Source organism: Myotis myotis, unplaced genomic scaffold (assembly GCF_014108235.1).
Source record: "Myotis myotis isolate mMyoMyo1 unplaced genomic scaffold, mMyoMyo1.p scaffold_m19_p_4, whole genome shotgun sequence".
In the NCBI taxonomy this organism is placed as follows: domain Eukaryota; kingdom Metazoa; phylum Chordata; class Mammalia; order Chiroptera; family Vespertilionidae; genus Myotis; species Myotis myotis.
Window position 1 is genome coordinate 7,090,003 of NW_023416346.1, and position 26,524 is coordinate 7,116,526.

Consider the following 26,524-nt stretch of genomic DNA (forward strand, 5'->3'; position numbering starts at 1 on the left):
GGTGGGGGGGGCACTTTCTAAGTTGTATCATTTCCAATCACTGGGTTATACACCTAACACTAATATTATATTGTATATCAACTGTAATTGAAACATAAAAAGTATCTAAAAATAAAGTAAAATAATCTACTTGCCATGAACAAAAGAATCGACAAATATTTTAAAATTTTATATAGCTAGGTATATCACCCTTTAAAAAAAAATCTTTATTTTTCAGATTATTACAGATGTTCCTCTTTTTTCCCCCCATAGCTCCCCTTATCACCCTTTTCTTTGGTCACCTCTGAGTTCCTTGTTGTAATTAGAAAGGACTTGAATTACTTTAAGATTAAATTTGTATAATTACTTAGAACTACTCTCGTTTTTTTTTTGTTGTTTTTTTTAAAAATTTTTTTTTAAAATATATTTTATTGATTTTTTACAGAGAGGAAGGGAGAGGGATAGAGTGTTAGAAACATCGATGAGGGAGAAACACCGATCAGCTGCCTCCTGCACATCCCCTACTGGGGATGTGCCCGAAGCCAAGGTACATGCCCTTGACTGGAATCGAACCTGGGACCCTTCAGTCCGCAGGCTGACGCTCTATCCACTGAGCCAAACCAGCTAGGGCCTACTCTCGTTTTTTAATTGATTGGAATTGCCATTCTCAAAGGGAACCAGAGACTACTGTCAGAATTCATTATTTAGCAAATTTGTATTAAGAACATATCTTATTGTAGATTCTTTGCGAGGTCTGGCAATTAGCAAGGCTTTAAGAAACCATCCCTGCCTTAATTCTAGCTAGCTAAACAGACCCCTAGGGACTTATGATAGTACCTACCTCTTAGAGTAGCTTTACAGGCTTAAATGAGATAATAACATATACAATGCTTATAACTTTGCCTGGCATTGAGTTAATGTAAAATAAAATGTTAGTTATTACTCTTATTATTTTTAAATTTCTATTATAACCCTCTAAGTGTTATAACTCTTATAAGAACTTAGTAGAAGAAGCATTCTGTTTTGTGTGTGTGTGAGTGTGTGTGTGTGTTTGTCTGTGGAAGATTTCAAAATAGTTCCTGTATTTGAAAAGGGAATTGAAAGACGAGTTATATGGTAGGAAGAAGAGCATTCCAGGCAGAAAGCAAGATTTTACAGGAATATCAATAGCTATAATATACAGAGATATAAAAAGGGCAGAATATAAGGCCAAACAAATAAGTTGGGGCCTTGAATGTCATGCTAAGAAGTTTGAATTAACTTCACTGTCATTGTGAGGACAAACTCCTTCACCCATTCATTCAACAAATATGTTTTTGAGCACCTATATGAACCAGGCACTATTGTAGGCACCGGGGATACAGTGGTGGAATTAATTTAGATAAAATCCAAGATGACCTGGAATTTAGATTTAGTTGGATAAATCAGTAAACAAACAGATTAGCTAGTTAATTACCCATTGTGATAAGTAGTACCAGAATGAAAATAAACAGAATGACAATAGAAGATAACACTAGTTAGAAAGGTATGAAAACTGCAAGCCAGTCAGGTTTCACTTATCTGTGGAATCTAATGACAAAACAAAGTAAGAAACAAAATAGAAACAGACTCATAGATACAGAGAACAGACTGACATCGGTCAAATGGGAGGGGAATTGGGGGTTGGGTGAAAAAGGTGAAAGGATTAAGCAAAAATAGACAAATTCATAGAACAGTATGGTGATTGCCCGAGGGAAAGGGGATGGGGGAAGGTAGAGGTGGGTAAAGGGGGAAAAATGGTGATGGAAGGAGACTTAACTTGGGGTGTTGAACACAAAATACAATATACTGATGATGTATTTTAGAATTGTATACCTGAAACCTACATAATTTTATTAACCACGTAATCCCAATAAATTCAATAAAAATAAAAATAGGAAAAAACAAAAAACCCTGCAGGTTCAAAAGGATAATAAGAAATTTGCCTAGTAAAGATATCTCAGGAAAGCTACAGAAGAGAACCCCTGAATTTAAAATTCATAAAAGAAAGGTACTCATGATTTGGTATTTGATGAAAATCATCAAAAGGGACAAATGTTTGTGTACCACTTCCACTTATGCATAGTTATAACCACAGTGAGTCAGTTATAACAATTACTGTCTCTAGTAAAGTGGTCAGTTAGGTTTTCCATAAACTTAAACTGGCTACCTCTCCTTAAGCCTTCTGGCTAAATCAGAGTAGTTTAGCTTAGTTATATCAGCATTACTTCTTTTTGGGGGGGAGGGGGCGTTAATCCTCACATGAGGATTTCATATAGCATTTGGATCATCAAACTACTTTTTGTGTGTTCACTTTGCTCTCAGTAGGTGATTGGGGGAAGCATGTACCCCTTTGTTCCCATACAATAGACTAGGAAATTGAGGCAGACAAAATTTTGGCATTGCTTGTGATTGTAGAATGTGTTTTTATGGGAGTAGCCCTTCACCACTTTTCACTAGTCTTTATAGGAGAATGACTGCTTGTGGTTTACAATATCTGACCATAAAAGAATTATGCTGTTTTCCATGAGCCATGAAAACCAGCACAGTCACTCTGCAGTGATATAGCTTTCTTGTTTTTCTTTTTAATTGTTCTGACTTTATTTGATGTTTGCATGAGGGATTTCCTAGTAAAAACAACTACAAAAAAGCTCATAAAGTTTTTGCTATTTGGTGGTGAAACTGCGCATAGAATACTACATTTTATACCAGGCACAATAGCATGTACTAAAAAGATAAGTTTAAAGGATCTTGAAAGGCAGTAGAAGTGGTTCTTGTTTTCCAGATGACTAGAGGGATTGATTTATGAGGAATGAATAAATAAATTATGCATGACATGGTTAAATGCATCTGAGGTAGTGTTATAGTAGTCTATAAATTAGAAGAAACATAAACATGGAGATCTGAAAGAAGGGGAGAGAAAGGAAAATAGAAAAAGGGTTTGAGTAACAAGAAAAAACTCAGAGCTATTCTCATATTCCATCTGTTCTCACTTGCCTGCTTCAGCAGCCTAGACCTCGAGGTCAAGAATTCATTCATTCATTTATCCATTCATTCATTTAATATTTATGCGGAACCCAGATATGAACCCAGCACTGTGTTGTTTTAGTAATGCTCCTCGATTCCCTTCTTTACCTCACTTCCTTGTCTTTCTAAATAGTGTGCCTTGCTACTACTTTCTGTTGAATGAGGAGACATTCCTGGCAGAGAGCAACAGAGGTAAAGGCACAGCAGCATGAGATAGTCTTTTCTATTCAAGGAACCAAAGTCTGCGAGTCAGAAGTCTAAACCTCCTAGGGTTGGGATGGTGGCAGTTGGAGCTGGAGGGAGGAAAGCAAGGGATAGGGTGGAAGATCTAGTTAGAAATCTAGATGGGGTCCAGATAGTGTATGCTTTTGGGCTTTATCTTGTAAGCAAGAAGCCATCAAATTATTTAAAAACAAAGGAATTATATGATTGGATTTGTGTTTTAGAAAATTTATGGCAGTGTGGAGGATGGATTGGGAAAAGAGTAGGTTGGAGACGGGAAGACCAGTTAAACTGATATTTTTAAACAATCTAGATGAAAGATCAAAAGGCCTGAATTAAGACAACTCGAATGGAGAGGAAAGATTAAGTTCTGGAGAAATTTCAGAGGAGGACTTGATAGGATCAATTAGATATGGGGAATAAACTAGAAGAGAGTCATGAGTGACTTCAAAGCCCAGGCGGAATATGAGAACAAGTCATGGCCCCCTACATGTGACAGTGTGCTTAGATCACCCATGAGCTTCAACAACCTTCTAATGTCCCAGGGAAGGAAAAACAGTTTTGAAATGAAAACCATGCGGGTACATGAAATCCACCAAGTTAGATTGTGAAATAGTTCTGTTTGTTCTGCCACGCTATCAAAAAGGATCATACTATATCTCCTGAGAGAAATGGAAAACATCTTGAGCTCCAGCTCATGGAAAAACCTACCATCATCACCTCAGTTAGCCTCTCCCAAACTGTCTGACTCAAGCAATTATGTGGATGGGGCAGGGAGGACAAGGAAAGGGAATTCAGAATCCATCACCTTCATAATACACTTTTCTAAACACTTAGCCTGGGAGAATGGCAATTGTAGCTGCTGCTCCCCCCGCCCCCCCAATTAGACCAATAATATTTTATTGAATATCTATCTATCTATCTATCTATCTATCTATCTATCTATCTATCATCTATCTATCTATCTATCTATCTATCTATCTATCTATCTATCTATCATCTATCTATCATCTATCTATCTGTATGATAAATGCTATGGAAACAAAAAAATTAAAAATATGTAATCCCACTTGGCTAGTATGGCTCAGTGATAGAGCATTGACCCATGAACCAGGAGGTCACAGTTTGATTCCCAGTCAGGGCACATCCCCAGGTTGCAGGCTAGATCCCCAGTGTGGGGCGTGCAGGAGGCAGCCCATCAATGATTCTCTCTCATCATTTATGTTTCTATCCCTCTCTCCCCCTCCCTTTCTCTCTCTGAAATCAATAAAAATATACTTTTAAAAAATAAAAAAATATATAATCCCACTTCAAAAGAATCTTTTATTCTCAAAATAGGTAGGATTTATAAATTATATAACTTGCAGAAGAATATAAAAAGCAATGACTTTTAGAGCTTTAGATAAAAAGTAGCTTGTATCAGAAGCTCTCTGGGACCACAAACCACACACCAGGTTTATATGCTGAACCTTTATAATCAGGCCTGTGATGATGTACACAGGCTTCAAACACTTCATTTAAATTACTTAATGGGAAAATATCTGGTCAGATTTTATAGTTTATGCCCCCTAATCTCTCCCATTTATTTATTCATTTATTTATATTTTTGTCAGTACATGCATTATTCAGATTTATTTAGTTTTTACCTAATGTCCCATCCGGGATACCACACTACATTTAGTCATCATGTGTCCTCAGGTTCCTCTTGGCTGCGATGTTTTACTAGACTTTGTTTTTAATGGATTTGACAGTTTGAAGAGAACTGGCCAGGAATTTTGTAGAATGTTTCTCAATTGGGATTTGTCTGATTTTTTTTCATGATTAGGCGGGGGTTATGGGTTTCTTGGAATAAGACTAGAGGTAAAGTGCCACTCAACTAGTCACTGCTGATGTTGCTCTTGATCACCTAACTGAGCTACTGTTTGTGAGTTTTCTCTACTGTAAAGGTACTCTTTCTTCATCCTTTCCATGATGTACTCTTTGGAAGGATGTCACTGCATAGGCCACACTTAAGAACTAGGGAACTGTACCCTACCTCCTTGAGAGTTATCTATAGAAATTAATTGTAATTGTTCTGCATGAAGGATTTGTCTCTTGCCTCCCATTTATTTATTAAATCACTTATTTATATCATCAGGGACTCCTATTTGTTTTATACTTTAGGTTATAATGCATTACTGTTGGGAAGCATGAGACTTGGTTGTAAAGTTTGTAAGGAGGACATTCTGATAAAAGAGAAATGTGTGGAAGGCCACCTGCCCTGTTTATTGGAATTCTGACTTAGGGGAGTGTTGAAGGTGGCACCCTGAATTATTCCTTGATCTTTCCAAACAAGCCTGTGCATATGCAGACCCTGGGGTGTTTACTGGAATCCTTATGCTTAATCCCTGGGTGCCCTTGCCTAGAGGACAGTGTAAACACATGTGTCCTCCCAAGATTACTCACCCTGCTGATTGTATCTAAAGATAAAAATTCTAATAAAGGCCTAACAAGACAGGCAATCGAGGTGGCCTTGCTTCTTTAGCTGGGTAAGCCCCTTAGCCCTTGCCCCCACAGTGAAACTGTGTCGGAGTAATCTGTCAGCCCCCGCACATTACTACCTTTTATTTTGTTCAAACTTTTCCAGTTTGGCCATTTGGAGCTCTTTTTTTAAAAAAAAATTTATTGATTTCAGAGAGAAAGGGAGAGGGAGGGAGAGAGAGAAACATCAATGATGAGAGAGAATCAATGATCAAGTCCACAAACCGGTCTTGTGCCCTGACCGGGAATCAACTTGCTGGTTCATAGGTCAACTCTCAACCACTGATCTGCACTGGCCAAGATGGATCTCTTTAAAATGGCTCTCTCTCTGACATACCCCTGTCACGGTTGGGTTTTCTTGAGACTTACTTACTTTCTGGCACTACAATATGCTAGACCTATGCTACTGGTATATATTTCCTTCCTCAGTCCTAGAATCAGCCATTTCTCCAAGGAGCCCTGGTTTCTTTTAGTGGAGAAAGGTATTAGAAACCAAGATCTGGACACTAGTGCTCCTATCTACTGGGCTGTTGCTCCTTCTAGGCCCTCTCAGACTCTCAGTAAAGAACTATATGTCTGTATACTGACCCATGTATATATTCATATCTATAAATAGATATATTATCTACATGTAGCCATCTGAATCTACATTAAGCTAAACCTGAGATCATGCTGATGTCTCTATTTCTCCTCCATTATCACACGGATCATTCTAGCCTCCTTCTCCTGCTTGTCTGTAATCTCCCACTCCAGGTAGTGAGAAACTTTGCTCCTACCATCCATCATCCATTAGTTAATTGTTCACTTCTAGCATATGGTGATTTCAAATTGTTAATATATATTCTGTCAACTAGAGTACAGTGTTTATACATAATTTCTTTTTTTACTTTGATCTTACAGACTCTGCTAATTTCCAGTTACTTAGGTCAGCACCTTTTTCCTTATTCCCTTCAGTAAGGCTGTTTCACATATTGGTAATATAGATTCTTTTGTCACATACTGCATTCTATCCTGGGAATTTAAAAAATTGATTTTTAGAAAGTGGAAGGGATGGGGTGGGGGGGGAGAGAGAGAGAGAGAGAGAGAGAGAGAGAGAGAGAGAGAGAGAGAGAGAGAAAGGAAGGAAGGAAGGAAGGAAGGAAGGAAGGAAGGAAGGAAGGAAGGAAGGAAGGAAGGAAGGAAGGAAGAGAGACATCGATGTGAAAGAGACATTGACTGGTTGCTTCCCACATGCACTCCTACCTGGGTGGGGAATCGAACCCAGGTATGTGCCTTTGACCAGGAATCAAACCCAAAACCTTCTGGTGCACAGACCAATGTTCTACCCACTGAGTACCACTGGCCAGGACAAGACTATGTTTAGTTTTGTAAGAAATTGTCAAACTTATCTTCCAAAGGGGTGTACATTTTGTATTCTCACCCAATAATGAGAGCTCTTGTTACTCTGTATCCTTGTGAGCAATTGATATTGTCAGTGTTTCAGATTTTAGCCATTTTAATAGGTATGTAGTGGTATTTATTCATTTTAATTTGTATTTCTCTAATGACAAGTGATGTTGAAAATCTTTTTATTGGTATTTGTCATCTGCATATCTTCTTTGCTGAAGTTCAGATCTTTTGATTTTAGATTTTTCTTTTCTAATATTTGCATTTAATGCTATAAATTTCTCTGTAAGCACTGCTTTTGCTGCATCCCACAAATTTTGACATGTATTTTCATTTTCATTCATATCAAAATATTTTTAAATTTTTCTTGAGATTTTTTTGATCCATGGGTTATTTGGAAGTGTGTTGTTTAATATCCAGGTATTTGAGGTATTTTCCAGCCATTTTTATGTGTGATTGGTTTCTAGCTTAATTCCATTGTGTTAGGATTTGTAGTAAATTGGCTAGGAGGTGGGCTGTGTTTAATATTTAAAAAAATTTTATTTATTGTTTGAGAGAGGGGGGAAGGGAGAGACAGAGAGAGAAACATTGATTTGTTTCACTTAGTTGTATATTCATTGGTTGCTTCTTGTATGATCAACCAGGGATCTAACCCACCACCTTGGAGTATTGGGATGATGTTCTAACCAACTAAACTACTCTGCCAGGAGAGTTGAGCAGTGTTTAATGTTTGGTGTAACTATCAGTACCAAAGGATTAAATTCCTGTAGTGTCCTGGTTTTTCTCTCCCCTTTTGAGTTTCCTTCAGTCGATCTCCTTGATAGAGATTCTGTGTCTTGCAGCTCTTTCAGCTATAATTCACTATTATTATAATAAAACCCTGTTGGTGTGGTGGTAAGGTACAGGGGAGGAGGCCATTTTATAAGCGTCTGATTAAATTTCAGTGTCTGTTGGGCCTGTGTTTTGTAGCTTTGACTGTCACAACTTTTAGTCCAGTGGTATATGCTTTTGTTCTCCCTGCCCCCACTACTCCTATCCCTGACCTCAGATTTCTCAACCTATTTCCTGGAAGCACAGGACCTTGTTGACTCTGTTTTTTTTTTCCCCTCTTAGATGAGACAAGAAGGCTGAGAAGGGAGGGTACTGGAGTGGGAGGAATGCCCTTCCCCCAACTAGGATAAGGCTCAGCCAAAGAATTTTCCCCTGGAGCATAGTTCTATGTTATAGAGAGCTCTGGGATATTTCAGTAATTACTCTTTACCTCCTCAGAGCCAGGAGAGGATCTTTCTTGAATCTTCAGTGAGAATTTGGTGCAGTACCTGGAGGTAGATCCCACAAAAGTGTAGGCCACAAGAGTTTCTCACTCCCACGCAAGGCCACACTCAGCCTTCAGCAATTCGTCAAAGTTGCCATTTAAGTGTCCCTGCGAGATTGTGGTTCCAGTGTTTTCTACTCTAGGTAAGCAGATCTCAGCTGTGCCTCTTTGGATAAGGCTGTATCTTCAGATTTGGGGGTTGCAGTTTCCCCTGAAACCTCAACTTTCTGGAGGGCCCAAGAAAAGTTACTCATTTTTCTATTTGTCCAGTTCAGTTCGTTGTAAGGATGGGAGTGAAACTTCTAAGCTTTTTATTAGTCAGAGCTGAATCTGGAAGCTCTCCATTTCTTTTTCAATTAGGGAAGCCACTTTGGTCTCTTCTTGAAACAAAAAATTATATATTTTAGAGGCCCTTTGGCAGTAATATAAATCCTGAGTGGATTATTTTTAAACTCACCTTGTTCCAATTTGTAGTACCGGGTTTAGCAGGGGCGGGGAATGTTCAGCCCCCGGGCCCTGTAAGGCCTGCGAAATACTTTGGTCTGGCCCTGCCAAGGCATTACAGGTAAGTTAATTAAATGTTTGACAAAAATAAAAAAAAATGTTTGACAAATATAGCAGGCTAATTTTTAAGGTGATAATTTTGTGTGGCCCACGAATGATGCTATAAATACCCAAATGGTCCTTGGCAGAAGAAAGGTTCCCCATCCCTGGGTTAGAGGAAAGGGTTGCTATAATATTATGGAGTGTGTGTTGGTTGGATGTTTCTGGGGTACATGGCTAGCAAATACTCCAAGGATACTGTATCTATATTGGCATAGCTCTAGTTGACAATATGTCAGAAGCATTGGGTCCCAGGTTGTCCTGTACTTTATTGATGAGCTGAGTCTTACTTTTCTTTTTTAAAGATTGGGAGTGCATTTTATGATCTTGCCAGGAGTGTTCTCAGATAACTATGAAATCAAAATACCACTTAGAATTCCTCAAAGTAAGATCTACTCAAGTTATTCAGCACAATGTATGAATGACCAAAAAATCATTGCTAAAATGAGAGTTGGAAAAGACTTTAAAAATCATACGTGCTAATCACCCCCTTATTTTACAGACAAGGAACTTGAAATCCACAGAAATTTAGTCAATTGCCTAACATGACACTTGTAGTGAGTTGTATAGCTAGGGTTAAAATTCTTATCTTCTCACTGCTGGACAATAGGTCTGATTAGGAACACTTTCTTCCCATCGACTTTCATTGAAAAACTCAGTAAGCCATCTTCCTCTTGGTGTTTTCCAGAAACTGTCATCTGCTTTGTTTCTAAATACCTAAGTATTTAGTCTACTCAGAATGGAAGTCTGCCCTTTGCATTGTCCCATTTCTACTCTTCTAGCTGTGTTATCATTGTTTTTTCCTTTTTAAAACCACTTATATAACACATAAATACACCTCACTAGAAAGACTAAAATAATACACATTTATATAAAATTTAACCCTCTCCAGAGATAACCGCTCAAAATAATTTAATATGCCTCTTTCAATTCATTTTCTATCCAGTAAACACACAGATATTTATTTTTAAAACATATCCTACTTATTATTTTTTAACTTGTTTTTCTTCACATATGTTTGTGGGATTTTCCTATTTCAGTACTCATCAGTCTACTTCTTCCCTTGCTTTATTCCCCCATCACTGGACTCTTTCATTATTTCCAGGTTTTTGCTACTACTAACAGTGCTTCGATGAATAACATGCATACATTGGTGTGCATAGGTATAAGTGTTTCTTTCAGAGCAGTTCCTAGATTTCATATGAATATGTTTTTAACTCATTTTCTGTCCATGACAGCACACTATTCCCATGAATTCAATAAGAATCTCTTAATTGGTACCTCTCTTGAAGTTTTTTTTCCCCACCAAAGAATAATGGCTAATCTCTTGTCCCCAACTTTTTTTGAGATTAATAGAAAGAAACCAGTGGAGACTTAGTATGAAAGAACTGGACAATTGCTGCATCTAAAACAATAATTACAAGTAATTAAACAAAATCATGCTAACCAAAGGGTTTCCCAACACTGTGGAATGTAATGTACATTTTAAGGGAGTGTCTTCCTACCCCTTACACTCCCGAATCCTGTTTTCAATCCCATAAACATGTAAATTTGATAAGGAAGGAATGAAGAGAAAGTAATGGAGCAGGGGGCTATTTTCTTTTCTTTTTTAAAATATATGTTTATTGATTTCAGAGGAAGGGAGAGGGAGAGAGAGAAACATCAATGATGAGAGAGAATCATTGATTGGCTACCTCCTGTACGCCCCCCACTGGGGATGGAGCCCACAACCTGGGCATGTGCCCTTGACTGGAATCGAACCCAGGACCCTTCAGTCTGCAGGCCAATACTCTATCCACTGAGCCAAACTGGTTAGGGCGAGGGCTATTTTCTTTACATGGACAACCTGTTCAGCAGCTCTATCAAACCCAGTCCCTTTACTTCCAGTTCTCTATAGATTTCTGTGGCATTGTAGTCCAGTGGGAGCCTTCAGATACCAAGCCATAACCCTCATGCAGTTTTTCTAAGTATGGTAATTCTGGCAGTTAGCACCCTGGCTCGACTGGTAATGAAAATGGATTGGGTCAGGAACTTCCAGATTAGAGCAGATACTGGGAGTAGGAAACATAGCAGATACACACCAAGCAAATGACTACAACCCAGTGGGGATAGAGCTGTATCCAACAGGAAACAAAGAGTCAGAAGGTGGTGTTAGAATCTAGACTCATGCTTGTCTTTAAAGTCTTTTCTCCATCTCTTTCTGCCATTCACCTCCTTCTTTTATACTTCTGTAGCTCTCAAATTTCATCTCAATAGTAAACATCAGAAATTTGGTTGTAGTTTCTGCAGTACTGTTATTCACACCTGTCATCACCCTTTTTATTGTCTCGCTTTCAGCAGAGTTAGGATAGAGCTTTTCCTCTTTGTTGTCCTTCCTGCCTCTTAGACTTTAAGTTTTAACCTGCTGTGAGCAGGAACCACAACAGTCAGTCCCTACATGAAATGAATGCTTGGGGAAACTCAAAACAACGTAGACTTGGATGTAAGACATAGGGCTGAGCAGTATCCTGAATCCTCTTGGTGTTCCAACTGCTGCATCATGAGAACATTCAGGAGCCAACTAGGGAACAGTTGGAGGGTAGGAGAGTCCTCGGGGAAGAGTGGTTATTTATCTATAGCTACAGAGGTATTTCAATATTTAATAACCAACATGGCTGTACAGATGTGTACCAATGGAATAGTTGCCCTGAATAAGTGTTCCAGGGACCAAACTAAGGTAGTATAGTAAAGTATAACATGGTCTTATGATACTATCCAGTGCTCAGTTGGGAGGGCTACTCCACCAACATTTGTCTTTCAGACACTGGGTTTGGGTAAGTGGGAAAGCAAAATGGAGGCACACATTGATAGAAAGATCCCAAAAATGTTGATTAATTATTGGGACTTCAGCTATTATATATTCTCAAATATAGAGGTGAATGGAATGTGAAAGGGTTTGTGACTTATGGGGAGCTCTCGAATGCATGAACCAATAAATAAGGGAAGGGAGAGCAGGTATGAAAATAAAAAATGGCATATAGTAGGCTCTTAGTACTTGAATACTTGCTATAGAATAAAGGTAAAATGTAAATTACCCCAGGATGAATATCTGCTGATGTGTGCTAGGTAGAGTGTTGATTTTTTTTTTTTTTCGGTTTGGTGTAGATGTGGTTCCAATCTTGCAAAAATACAATATACCCCTGTAAAAACTGAAATACATTAAAAATTAAACTATTTAAAGTTGTATGATACATACCACTAGCCCTGCCCATTTCTTTGAATACTTATTTCTTTCTTTAGGCTGCTGCTAATAAGTGCACCCTCATGCAACTTTGATATTACTAAAGCAGGGCTTCAGGGTTGGTGCATGAGGTTTCTTTCTATCCTCTTTCCCCTTGTGTTTTTGTTAGAGTTTAACTAGTTCATTTAATCAGTTACTGTTCAGCCCCCAGGTAAATTTCTAATGGCATATTGGTTAGGGATTAAAAGAAACATTATTCTCAAGTAGCAATTTACTTTCTTGTATCTGAAGGGGTTTTCTAGTTTTAAGCATCATGTGATTTTTAGGAAAAAATTAGAAAGTGGTTTCCATGAAGGGAAAGGAGCTAAATGCATTCATTTATATGCCTCCTCATTCAAGCACTGTGTTTCTAAAGACCCATTGTTAAGTTTTTAGACCTAAGAGACTATCCTTCTGGGAAAGCTGTTTCAATGTTTCTTCCTCTCCCCCGCCCCCTCCCCGCCATACTTCTACTCCCCCACTAAGGACTCAAGTAATGCAAATTAATCTTTTGAGGACTTTTCTTCTTTTAGTCAAGTTGACATCTAATTGTACTTGAATCATTTTTCTGTTAGAGCAGTGGATTATTTTATGTAAATTTAGGGCACACTATGCCTTCAAAACTTGAGTTAAATTTTAATTTTTTTGGTATAGAGACAAAAATCTAGACTTATCTAAGTACCTAAATTTGACCTTTAGGTTTGTTGCATAATTTTTCTCTACCTTCCTTGGCAGAGTATTTTTATACACCAGAAGTTTGACTCTTTTAAAAAATATGTTTCTATTTATTTTTTTAGAAAGAGAGAGTAAGGGAAAGGGAAAGAGAGAAAAACATCTCCTGCACTCACCCCAACCAGGGATCAAACCCACAACCTGGGAACCAGCAACCTTTTGGTGCATGGAACAATGCTCAACCAACTGAACCACACCAGCCAGGGCAGAAGCTTAACTCTTAATATACTTTTTTTCTTTTCTTTTCTTTTCTTTTCTTTTCTTTTCTTTTCTTTTCTTTTCTTTTCTTTTCTTTTCTTTTCTTCTTCTCTATGCAACTAATGAATGCATACATAAGTGGAACAACAAATCTCTCTCTCTCTCTCTCTCTCTCTCTCTCTCTCTCTCTCACACACACACACACACACACACACACACACACACACACACAAATAAAATGAAAGATTGCTGTCAGAGTCACTCACATTTGGGAAATCAGAAAATGATCGGATCAGATCATTCTCTTCTCTTTTCTTTTCTTTTCTTTTCTTTTCTTTTCTTTTCTTTTCTTTTCTTTTCTTTTCTTCTCCTTTCCTTTCCTTTCCTTTTCCTTTCCTTTCCTTTCCTTTTCCTTTCCTCTCCTTTCTTTTCCTTTCCTTTCCTTCCTTTCCTTTCCTTTCCTTTCCTTTCCTTTCCTTTCCTTTCCTTTCCTTTCCTTTCCTTTCCTTTCCTTTCCGTTCTTTTCTGTTCTTTTCTTTCTTTTTTTTCTTTTAAATATACTTTTATTGATTTCAGAAAGGAAGGGAGAGAGAGAAACATCAACGATGAGAGAGAATCATTGATCAGCTGCCTCCTGCATGCCCCACACTGGGGATCGAGCCTGCAACCCAGGCATGTGCCCTGACCAGGAATCAAACAAACAGTGGCCTCCTGGTTCATAGGTCAATGCTCAACCACTGAGCCATGCTGGCTGGGCAATACACCATTTCTTGAAAAGGCTTTTGTATTGCATTACTTTCTTTCTACTTTAGTAGTTGGTTCTGAATGGGTAGGTAATTTCTGCTACCATTCTTGACAGCTAAGTCTTATGAATTTACCCTTTCTTTTTACTAAATATGAAAATTCTAAAAAAAGGAAAACAATGGAATGTGTAGACTATGACCCACAGCTAAAGCTATTTTGTCATCAAGACAGATATTATAGATACCTCCATGAAAGAATGCCAGTAATTTAATCCCTCTCATTGATGAAACCTAAAATAGTAGTAATATCATTGTCATCATTATCATTATACATTTTAAAATATTTTATTTTTCCCATTCTAAACATTATGATAGATATTTTAAAAATCCTGGTCCACACTTGTGTCAAGTGCCCATTAAGTGGTCTTCATATGCTGAAAATTTATTTTTTTAAATTAAAATATATATTTTTTTAGTGATTTCAGAGAGGAAGGGAGAGGGAGATAGAAACAATGATGAAAGAGGATTATTGATTGGCTGCCCGCTATTCAGTCCCCTGTTGTGAATTGAGTCCACAGGTATGTGCCCTTGACCAGATTGAACCTGGGACCCTTTAGTCTGCAGTCCGATGCTCTATCCACTGAGCTAAACTGTCTAGGGCTATATGCAGGAAGTTTTTTTTTTTACCCCTCCCCCTGTATGCTGAAAGTTTTAAAATATTCCTGTAGGAGGCCCTGTCTGGGTAGCTCATTTGGTTAGAGTATCATCCTGATATGCCAATGTTTCAGGTTCTAACCCCAGTCAGGTCACAAACAAGAAGCAACTAATGAATGCATACATAAGTGGAACAACAAATCTCTCTCTCTCTCTCTCTCTCTCTCTCTCTCTCTCTCTCTCTTTCTCACACACACACACACACACACACACAAATAAAATGAAAGATTGCTGTCAGAGTCACTCACATTTGGGAAATCAGAAAATGATCGGATCAGATCTGTGTTTCAGAAAGATAACTGCTTGTCCTCAAATATTAACTATATTATTGTTTTTCTAGCATAGGATGCATTAATAATTGGTAAGCATTTCTTTTTTTATTTTCACAATAATTTCAATTGACCTACATCTGGCAGTCTGTATAATGAACATATACTAGAGATCACAAGTGTGGCAGAGACTGAATTGGGGGTGAGATAGGAAAGAGTAAAATAAATATAATATTAAACTTTGAATATCAGCGCCTCATTTCTTTTTTTTAATTTTATCTTTATTGTTGAAAGTATTACAGATGTCTCCCTTTTACCCGTTGACCCCTTCTAGCCCACAGCTCCCCACCCCAGGCCTTCACCACCCTATTGTCTGTGTCCATGATATATATATATATATATATATATATATATATATATATATATTCTATCTAATAAAAAAGAAACATGGTAATTGGCGTACAACTGCTACCCTTCCCATTGGCTAATCAGCGAGATATGCAAATTAACTGACAGCCAAGATGGCAGCCGGCAGCCAGGCAGCTTGAAACTAACATGAGGCTTCCTTGCTTCAGAAAAGGAGGACTCCAACGTTCCCCGCCTGCCTTGCTGGCCTCTGAGCCTGCAGTTTAAGAAACATTGTAACAAATATAGAAGCTAAACAAAACCCCAGAAACCAGCTTTCAGCGAGCTGGGATCTCAGAGCTGGAGTTGATACAGAGTTTCGATTATAGAACCTAAACAAACCAGATACCTGCTTTCAGGAGCGGAGGCCTAAGAGCTGGAGCCTCAGAGCTAAAGCTGGCCCAGAAAAAAAAAGAAAAGAAAAAAAGGAGCGGTTGGGAGCTTCCATCACCCGCCAGCCTGAAAACAGCCCTCAGCCCCTCACCCAGACTGGCCAGGCACCCCAGTGGGGACCCCCACCCTGAAGGGTGTGTGACCAGCTGCAAACAGCCATCATCCCCTCACCCAGGCTGGCCAGGCACCCCAGTGGGGACCCCCACCCTGAAGGGTGTGTGACCAGCTGCAAACAGCCATCATCCCCTCATCCAGGCTGGCCAGGCACCCCAGTGGGGACCCCCACCCTGATCCAGGACACCCTCAGGGCAAACCAGCCGGCCCCCACACGTGCACCAGGCCTCTACCCTATATAGTAAAAGGCTAATATGCCTCCCAGCACTGGGATCAGCGGAGCTGAGAGGCCTCCCGGCACCAGGATCAGCGTGACAGGGGGCAGCGCCCAACCCCCCTGATAGCCCTGCAGCTCTGTGTGTGACAGGGGGTGGGGTCACAACCTCCCTATCAGCCCTGCTCTGTTCCTGACAGGGGAAGGTGCCCCAACCTCCTGATCAGCCCTGCTCTGTGCCTGATATGGGGGAGCTCCCCAAACCCCTGATGGGCCCTGCTCTGTGCGTGACAGGGTACGGAGCCCCAACCCCCCTGATGGGCCCTGCTCTGTGCGTGTCAGGGGGCAGCGCCCCAACCCCCTGATCAGCCCTGCTCTGTGCGTGATAGGGGGTGGTGCCACAACCTCCCTATCGACTCTGCCTTGAGTATGACAGGGGGCGGTGCCCCAACCCCCCAATCGGCCCTACCCTGAGCATGACTGAGGGTGGCATTGCAACCTCCCAATCTGCCCTGCTCTGTGCATGACAGGGGGCAGCGCCCCAACTCCCCAATCGGCCTGCTCTGAGCCCGACCAGGGGCTGCACCTAGGGATTGGGCCTGTCCTCTGCCACCCAGGAGCAGGCCTAAGCCAGCAGGTCGTTATCTCCCGAGGGGTCCCAGACTGCGAGAGGGCACAGGCCGGGCTGAGGGACCCCCCTTTCCTCCCCAAGTGCACAAATTTTTGTGCACCGGGCCTCTAGTATATATATGTATATACACACACTAGAGGCTGGTGCACAAAAATTTGTGCACTCGGGGGGGATAGAGGGTCCCTCAGCCCGGCCTGCACCCTCTCTCAGTTTGGGACCCCTCGGGGGATGACCACCTGCTGGCTTAGGACCACTCCCCAGGGGATTGGGCCTAAAATGGCAATCAGACATCCCTCTGGTAGCCCAGCAGCCCTCGGGGGATGTCCACTTGCCAGCGGGGAGCAGGCCTAAACTGCAGTCAGACATCCTTAGCGCTGCTGAGGAGGCAGGAGAGGCTCCCACCACCACCGCTGTACTAGCAGCCATCAGCCTGGCTTGTGGCTGAGCAGAGCTCCTCCCATGTGAGAGCACCCTGACCACCAGAGGGTAGCTTCTGCATTGAGCGTCTGCCTCCTGGTGGTCAGTGTGTGTCATAGTGATCAGTCATTCCCAGTCCTTCTGCTGTTAGGGTCAGTTTCCATATTACCCGTTTACTATATAGGATAGAGGCCTGATGCACGGGTGGGGGCTGGCTGGTTTGCCCTGAAGGGTGTCCCGGATCAGGGTGGGGGTCCTGCTTGGGTGCTTGGCCAGCCTGGATGATGGGATGATGGCTGTTTGCAGCTGGTCACACCTCCTTCAGGGTGGGGGTCCCCACTGGGGTGCCTGGCCAGTCTGGGTGAGGGGCTGAGGGCTGTTTTCAGGCTGGTGGGTGACTGAAGCTCCCAGCCTCTCCTTTTTTCTTTCTTTTTTTAATTCTGGGATTAATTTACCTTCTATAGCTGTCACTGGAGCTGAGAGCAGGCTCCAGCTCAGAGGCCATTGCCGGCTGAAAGCAGGTACCTGGGTTTGTTTAGATTCTATAATTGAAACTCTGTTGCCATCACTGGCCGCTCTAAGCTCTGAGGCCACGCTGGCTGAAAGCAGGTTTCTGGGGTTTGTTTAGGTTCTATAATTGCAACATTGTGTCATCTGGAGCTCAGAGCTGAGTTGCGGCAGGCGGGGAATGTTGACTTCCTCCATCACTGGAGTAAGCAAGCCTCATGTTCATGTTCGCTTCAGCTGCCTGGCTGCCGGCCGCCATCTTGGCTGGCAGTTAATTTGCATATCTCGCTGATTAGCCAATGGGACGGGTAGCGAAGTTGTGGTTAATTGCCATGTTTCTCTATTATTAGATAGGCCATCTCTACACTAATAAAAGAGAAACATGCAAATTGGTGTCACTCCACTATGCTCACCAGCCAATCGGATGAGTATGCAAATTAACCCAACAAAGATGGCAGCTAATTTGCATACATAGGTGCCCACCGGCCTGGGTCCCGGGAACATCATTGGCACCCAAGTCACTCTGAGGTAGGCCCTGTGTGGGCCCTGGGCAGTGTAGGAAGGGCCTGAGCCAGGGGGCTCCTGGGCAAGGGTGGGCCAGCGATCGGGGGGAGATGGGGTCCCCTGCCCAGGGCTGAAGCCTGGGCTAGAGGTGTCAGGCCTGGGCGGGGAGTGGACCTGGTAATTGGAGGGAGATGAGGGTCCCCTGCCCAGGACAGATGCCTTGGCCAGAGGTGCCAGGCTGCGCGAGGGGCCAGTCCGGGGATCGGAGGGAGATGGGGGTCCCCTGCCCAGGACAGACACCTCAGCCAGTGGTGTCAGGCCTGGGCGAGGGGCCTATCCTGCAATCGGAGGGTGATGGGGGTCAACGCCTCTGGCTGAGGCTTTAGGCCTGGGGGCTGGGGGCTAAGCCAGCAATCGGTGTGAACTATAGAGGAAACACCTTTTCTGACCACTCATTTGCTAAGCTCCCTGTATGCCACTGGTAATATTCTTAGTAACTTGGGTAATAAGAATCCAAAAAGGTGACCTAGGGTTTTCCACCACACTCCTGGCAAAAAAAACAAAGGTCCGCTGCTGGAGGGCTAAGAAATGTCAAATCCTGCCCTAGCCGGTTTGGCTCAGTGGATAGAGCCTCGGCCTCCTGACCACAGGGTCTGGGTTCAATTCTGACCAAGGACATGTACCTAGGTTGCAGGCTCCTTCCTGGCCAGGGCCCAGGTCAGGACTCATGTAGGAGGCAACCAATCAAAGTGTTCCTCTCACTTTGATGTTTCTCTCTGTCTTTCCCTTTCTCTTCCACATTCTCTAAAAATCAATGGAAACATAGCCTCAGGTGAGGCTAAAAAAAATAATAAAGAAATGTCATATCCTATGAAAGACACATCTTGAAAATGCCTAAAGAAAGTTGTCATTTTTTCATGGTGAAGGGACTGGAGTCTGTGTTGATGAAAAAATCTTGGTGGCTGCAGTGACTGGCAGTGACTGCAGCAGCGGGGTGATGGGGCTGGTGTCATTCCCTGATCAGCCCGGTCGCCTCCCACAAAGGGAGGCTAGACTGCGGCTTAGGCCCTATTCCCAAGGGGAGCAGGGAGCGGGCCTAAGCCGTCAGTAGGACATCCCCTGAGGGCTCCCAGTATGTGAGAGGGGGCAGGTTGGGCTGAGGGACCCCCCCCCCCCAGTGCACGAATTTTGTGCGCCAGGCCCCTAATATATATATACAAGTTCTTCAGTTATCTGAATTGTTTTGTGTGTTTTTTAAATATATTTTATTGATTTGAAGAAAGGAGAGAGAGATAGAAACATCAATGATGAGAAAGAATTATAACAGCTGCCTCCTGCATGCCCCACACTAGGGATTGAGCCCACAACCTGTGCATGTGCCCTGACTGGGGATTGAACCGTAACCTCCTGGTTCATAAGTTGACAACCACTGAGACATGCTGGCCAGGCTATCTGAATTGTAATTAAACTCCATTTTAGAATGAGGACTGCATCATAGCTACCAGCCTTCTAGTTTTCAAAGGAAGTGAATTTACATGGAACAAAAAGTCCTTGCCCTAGAAGCACTGATGTAGCATTTGAAAAACACATGTTCTTTCATCAAAAGTTAGTAACATGGTACTAGTTAAGCAATCCAGTCACTATATGTTGAAGAGCATTTTTTAGGTACCATAACAAATAGCATCTTATAGTCTAATATAAGGTAATGCAAGTCTTATTAGATAATATAAGTGATTTCTGTAGTGGTTTTTAAATACTACAGGTAGAATCCTACTTAATAAAGAATGACCTTGAAGGAGGATTGTGAGGTTGGGCATGCCATCCTCCTTAAGTAAGATATATATACATATATACTTTTCTAAAAGTGTAATTGTATAAGACAGTCCCACTTGGGCCACAAATAGCTTTGCTTTTTAAGCTTTGTAGTTCATTGCCACAATACCATCAGTTGCTATTTAATTTAATTTTTAAAAAATATATTTTATTGATTTTTTACAGAGAGGAAGGGAGAGGGATAGAGAGTTAGAAACATCGATGAGAGAGAAACATCGATCAGCTGCCTCCTGCACACGCCCTACTGGGGATGTGCCTGCAACCAAGGTACATGCCCTTGACTGGAATCGAACCTGGGACCCTTCAGTCTGCAGGCCGACGCTCTACCCACTGAGCCAAACTGGTTAGGGCTGCTATTTAATTTTAATTCTTCTTAGTCATGCTAGATTAATTCATCAAGAAACTGAGATGTGGCCCAGCTGGTGTGTGGTTGAGCATCCACCTATGAACCAGGAGGTCACTGTTCGATTCCATGGTCAAGGCACATGGGTTGTGGGCTCAATCCCCAGTGTGTGTGTGTGTGTGTGTGTGTGTGTGTGTGTGTTGGGGGATAGGTATTTAGGATGCAGCTGATCAATGATTCTCTCTCAATTGATGTTTCCATCTATCCTTCCCCTTTCCTCTCTGAAGTCAATAAAAATATATTAAAAACAAGAAACTGAGATGTTATAATAATGATGGATGAGACTTAGAGGATATAGGTTTCCTGAAGTTCCTTACATATCATAAGGTTTTGTTGTATTAACTTTTCAGGATGTATTAGGCCTTAAGAATTGATTAGAGTAACCCCGCATTTTAAAGCCCTCCATTTAGGTTTGATTATTGGAGCACGGTAATTGGATTAATGTTTAACAGTGGTCATCCTATGGATTCACTTAGGAAGTTGGGAAATGGCAATTTGATTCTTCTTTACTGGCCTGGCCTTATTGTACAATTAATGAAGACCTGCTTAAAAATAGCTCTCAGAATAGGGCCAACGAAGGGAAAGCCTTTCTTTTCTTTTCTTTTTTTTTTTTTTTACCCCTCTTTTTTGTTACTTCTCACGTGAGGATATTTTCCTATTGATTTTTAGGGAGAGTGGAAGAGAGAGGGAAAGACAGAGAGAAATATCTATGTGAGAGAAACATATTGACTGGTTGCCTCCTGCACGAGCCCCAACCAGGGCCAAGGCTGGGGAGGAGCCTGCAACCAAGGTATGTGCCCTTGACCAGAATCGAACCCGGGACCCTTTGGTCCACAGGCCAATTGCTCTATCCTTTGAGCCAAACCAGCTTGGGTGGGAAAGTCTTTAAAATAGTGCACAGGTATTAGTGAATTCGTTTTCATGGCTAAAATAGCTACTTTTACCCAATTTGGATTAATGAGATCTAATTTTATGTTTCTTTCTGGCTAGAGCACTAATACTAAGGAACAACTCATTTTCTTAACTGTATTCTGGGTTTTCAAAGTTGTTAGGTGATTTTATTTTATTTTATTTTATTTTAAATATGTTTTTATTGGTTTCAGAGAGGAAGAGAAAGGGAGAGAGAAACATCAGTGATGACAGAGAATCATTGATCGGCTGCCTCCTGCACACCCCGTACTGGGGATCAAGCCCGTAACCAGGTCATGTGCCCTTGACCGAAATCGAACCTGGGACCCTTCAGTCCACAGGCTCTGGTCACGCTCTATCCACTGATCCAAACCAGCTAGGGCTCAGAGTTATAAGATACTTTTAAATAACTGACCTTGCATAGTTAGTTCATGTGCAGTTTGTTTTTTATTTTTTAATTTTTCTCTAATTAGAACGTTTACATAGAAAGGCATAAAACGTATGTGTACAGTTTAAAGAATAATTGTAATATCAGCACTCAGGTAATCACTGCTCAGATCAATGGAATACTATGCAGCTATAAAAAAGAGGGATCTCTTACCCTTTAAGACAGCATCGAGGGACCTGGAGAGTATTATGCTGAGTGAAATAAGCCAGTCAGAGAAAGATAAGTATCACAGGATCTCACTCATATGTGAAATCTATTGAACAAAATAAACTGACAAACAAAATAGATCCAGAGACATGGAAGCATGCATCAGACTGAGGATCCTCAGAGGGAAGTGGGGAGAGAAGAGATCAACCAAAGAACTAATATGCATATACATATAACCCATGGACAAAGAAAATAGTGGGATGAAGGCCTGGGGAGGGGTTGTGAGTGGGGAGAAGGGAGGTCAATGGGGGGAAAAGGGGACATCTGCAATACTTTCAACAATAAAGATAAATTTTTAGAAATGATAATAGCCAACATGAAAAAATTTCAGTTTGGCCACAGACTGGCTATAAGTTACGTAATGTTTGTTGATTAAATGGATGAAGAGAATATGTTAAGTAACTGCTATATGTAACTGCTAACATAATACATGATAGAAGTCACTCAATAAATGTTGTCAACTTAAAAAAAAAAAAGAAAAATTTACAAGCATTTCAGAAGCTCCACCCTTACCATGTGCTCCATCCAGATGACAACCCCCTCTCTTTCTTTGGGTAGCCACTGTTTTTACTTTCATCATTTTCTTGCTTCTCTTTGTAATGTAATCACTTATATAATTTAGGTTTGCCTGCTTTTGCTTGTATGAAAAGAATCATGCTATGTACTCTCTTGGGTCTGGGATCTTTCAGTCAGTGTTAATATTTGTGAGATTTTATCTGGGTTATTGCTATGCAGTGCATTTTTAAAAAGCCTTTTCTGTATTTGCCTCTCTCCCTTTTTTACTTAGGATCCCTGTAATTCTAAATGCTTTTGGAGATTTCTACTTTGCCTTCTTGGATTTTCTGCTAAATGTGGTCTGAAGACTAAAACTTGTCTGGACCCCAGTTTTCATTTAAATTTTTTTTATTGAGGTAACATGGTTTATAACATTATAAAAGTTTCAGGTGTACAACATTATAATTCGATAGCTGTATACCCTACTGCGTGCTCACCACTAAAAACCTAGTTTCCATCCATCACCATATATTTGACCCTCTTGACCCATTTTTGCCTTCCCCACTCCCTCCCCTCTGGTAACCAGCAGTCTGTTCTCTGTATCTATGAGTTTGTTTTTGTTTTGTTTGTTCACTTATTTGTTTCTTTTGTTTTATTTTATATTCTACACATAAGTAATATCATGTGATTTTTGTCTTTTCTTGAGAGTATTACACTAAGTGAAATAAATCAGATGGAAATGGACCCTAGTTTTCTGAACTGCCCTGACTGCCCCCACTCTGATGGCATTTGTTTTATGAGCCTACATCTTTAAGGCTTCTGTGCTTGGTTAAAAATCTTCCTTTCTCCAAGGCTGGTCCAAGGGTCTGGTCACGTGATTCCAACAGTGACATCACACTCTGACTGCTGGGGAACACTGGTAGTTCTTTAGGTGGTGTTTGTTCCTGTGAAAGGCAGAGAAAGCAGCAAGTGCCCCTCTAAAGCAGTTTATACCGGGGCTCCTTCTGTAAAAGCTTCTCAACCTAAATGACCAAATGCGGGCTGCCAAGGTTATTTCTTCCTTGAGGCAGAAAAAAAGAAAGCCGTAATTGAAGGTAAGCTGACTTGAGCCTGGCCAGGGACAGAAGCGTGACCCCAGGGAGAAGGGAATCTGGAGAATCACAAGCAGTCTGTTGTCAGATTCTAATGACTGCCTGCTCTTTTAGAGCTGCCTGACAATTTGCATTTATAACAGGAGACTATCTACAAAGAAGGATGATGCAGTGCTCATGTTACCTAGTGATGTAAGAGGATTCTTTCATTTCTCTTAGGAAGCTGTTGCAGATTTTCATTTTGTCTTAATATCCTTTGAGCTGGGGGGCTTTATTTGATAATAGTGTAACATTAGATAGCTGTTGCTTTTAAAAATCGGTTTCACAAAATCCTTACTTAATTTCTCCTGAAAGGGACACTCTTAAACCAGACCAAATTCTATTGAAGCATTAACCTGCTTTAAAAAGTAAATTTCTGATTTTTTGATGTCCTGTGTTCATGTAAGCGTTTGTCTTGAGAATTGAAACAGCTTCTCTCTCCCCCCCCCCCACACACACACCCGCTACATACTTTATTCTCTTTCTGCCCTCATTTCCTAGCTGGCTATTTCCCTCTAAGCTCTCAAACAGCACACCAACACTGATCTTTATCAGTATGCCACTAACATGATAGGAAATGCTGGACTGGTGATTCAGCAGACAACCATTTTACAGCCAGGTAGGCTGGAAGATAGAGAAAGGACTTTGATTAGGGGTTTTAAGATTAACTTGTTCACCTCCTCCAGTCCAGCACCACCCCCAGCCTTACCTTCAATATGATTTAGATTCTGCAGAGTTTTTTCTTTCAAATATGTGTGTTGCTTGTGAAAGATATGCTGAATTAGGTATTTGGAAGACTCAAATTTGTAAACCAGATATAGCTTGAGTGTTAATTCCAATTGACCCCATCAGAGTGCTGAAGTTGTCTGTTAGAAGTTTAGAGTCAAAATGGGGATGCAGATAGGAGGAGTGGGGGGTTAGTTCAGGCCCACTTTGACTTTCTCTGCAGAGGAATTCATCACCAAAGAGTCTAGAGATAAAGCTTTGGATCTGCCAGCGTTGATGCTGCAAATGTGAGCTCTGGCTGTCTGAGTTCAATTATGGCATTACTCTGCATTTTTCCTCAGAGTTCATTTACATAAATACCTGAGTACTGTTTTACATTTTGTGTTTAATAGCTAAATATTGTTTCAAAAGGGAATTGTAGAAATAATTTTGAGTAAGTTTGTTAAGCCGTACTAAGTAACCCTTGTATGAGTACAACTTCTGAGTTTGACTACTTCTCCCTTATCACCACTGTTTATCAAACAAAGTTTGGTTTAGCTGATATTTATTGAGCCTTGGGCAGATGCTATATGCTGGAGAAGGCAATGACGAGTCAGATCTAGGGCTGCCTTTGAAAAGCTTCTAGTCCAGAAAAGAAGATAAAGTATTTACATAATAATTGTAATAGAAATGCTAAAGGCAGAGCAGATAAAGGGCTGTGATTGTTGGAAAAATGGATTTGTTTCTTCCAATTGAAGGATCAAGGAGGGACATCATTGTGGAGCCCTACACTGCTCTTTAAATCTCTACTTATAAATCTTAGATTGTTCTGATATACTTAGTAAAAGTTTCTACAAGCCTGTTACATCAGGGATCAAAGTCTTCTACCTATTGAAAGAAAATATGTACATTCCAGCCAGCTTAACGCTTGAAGAGGCTGACAAGCTTTCTTTGGAGTCCCCATTCAGGCAAAAGCCACCTCCCACGATTGAATTATTGCCTCATAAATGTAAAATGCTTTCTGCTGTGATATGTCTACAAAGGTCTTTGACCCCTTTGTCTCCCTTCCGTAACAGAAACTGAAATACTTCAGCTGCTCCAAGCTCCCGTCTTTTGTTTATAAATCCTTTCCCACTGCACTTCAACTCCTGTCAGTTCTCCCTTTATACTTCCACTCTCATCTGTCCCCTTCCATTTACACTGCCTGAAGACACTCATTTTGTGCCTAGACCATTGAAACCTCTGAATGTGATGAATGTTCTCACCAGGTGATTGATTTTATTGCTTTGTCAGCACACCCTAACAGTAGTCTTCTGATAGTTTAAGGGCTCACCTATTGGTGCCCAGAAAAGAGATATTAAAAATGATGAATGTCTGAAGTACTAACGTCTTGTTTCCTGTTCAATATAGAGGACAAGTCATACAATGGTGGAGGAATAGGTTCTTCAACTAGGATGATGGATTTCTTGGAGGAGCCAATCCCCGGTGTGGGAACCTATGATGATTTCAATACAATTGATTGGGTGAGAGAGAAGTCTCGAGACCGGGATAGGCATCGAGAGGTAAGGTGAAAAATGGCACATGAGTGTTAGGAAACACCAGGGTAAGAAGTTGAAGATATACTTTATATGTCATTCCTTCAGCCCTGGATGTGGCTGAATCTGGTTTCTATTGGCAATGTAGAGTTTTATTTGTAATGTGTCTTTATATGATTTTGAAAAGAATTTATATTTAATGATGATTTTTCTTTCTAGAGTAAGTGGTTGAGAAGGATCTTTGCAGCCTGAAATGGGTATAAATACCTATGCAGACAAGTGAAACCAAACTTGGTGGGAGTGACCAAAATAAATTTCAAAGATCCTCCTTTCTCATTTCATCTCCCTTTTATGGTTTTCCCTTAAAGCAGGATTTTTAGAACTAAGAAAAGTAAATGGGTTCCTTTTAAAGGAATAAAAGAAAAAAACCTCAGAGCTTTAGTGTTACTGAAGCATACAAGATAGACTTTTTGTGCTCGTAGCTCTTGTACAACCATAAAACCAAAGTAAATTTATGTATTGGGCTCAAACAAAACCACAAGACCAATCAAATTCAAATTAAGGGCATTGATTTAACTTGATAGGTAATAGATGGATGGTACTTATGGCTATGACAGCTTCTTGTGAATATGACAAGAGAATTTCTCCACTTTTCAAAGTATGATGAAAACTTTTCAGAGCAGTTTAGC

The 26,524-nt window shown here is 40.9% G+C and overlaps 1 protein-coding gene across 5 annotated transcripts in view; it reads left to right on the forward strand.

Annotated features, from left to right (window-relative positions):
- The window catches only part of CLCN5 (chloride voltage-gated channel 5), a 184,238-nt gene that overhangs the window by 115,045 nt on the left and 42,669 nt on the right, over positions 1-26,524 (forward strand). For 4 of the 5 annotated variants that reach the window (XR_004966906.1, XM_036304692.1, XM_036304693.1 and 1 more), the window contains one exon: positions 25,711-25,862. Coding sequence is in view for 4 of the 5 variants with exons in the window: in XM_036304692.1 (XP_036160585.1) it covers positions 25,711-25,862 (152 nt within the window). In the remaining variant the exon portion in view is untranslated. Of the gene's footprint in view, positions 1-23,400; positions 23,560-25,710; positions 25,863-26,524 lie in introns of those variants that run through there. The other variant, XM_036304694.1, reaches the window with a different exon arrangement.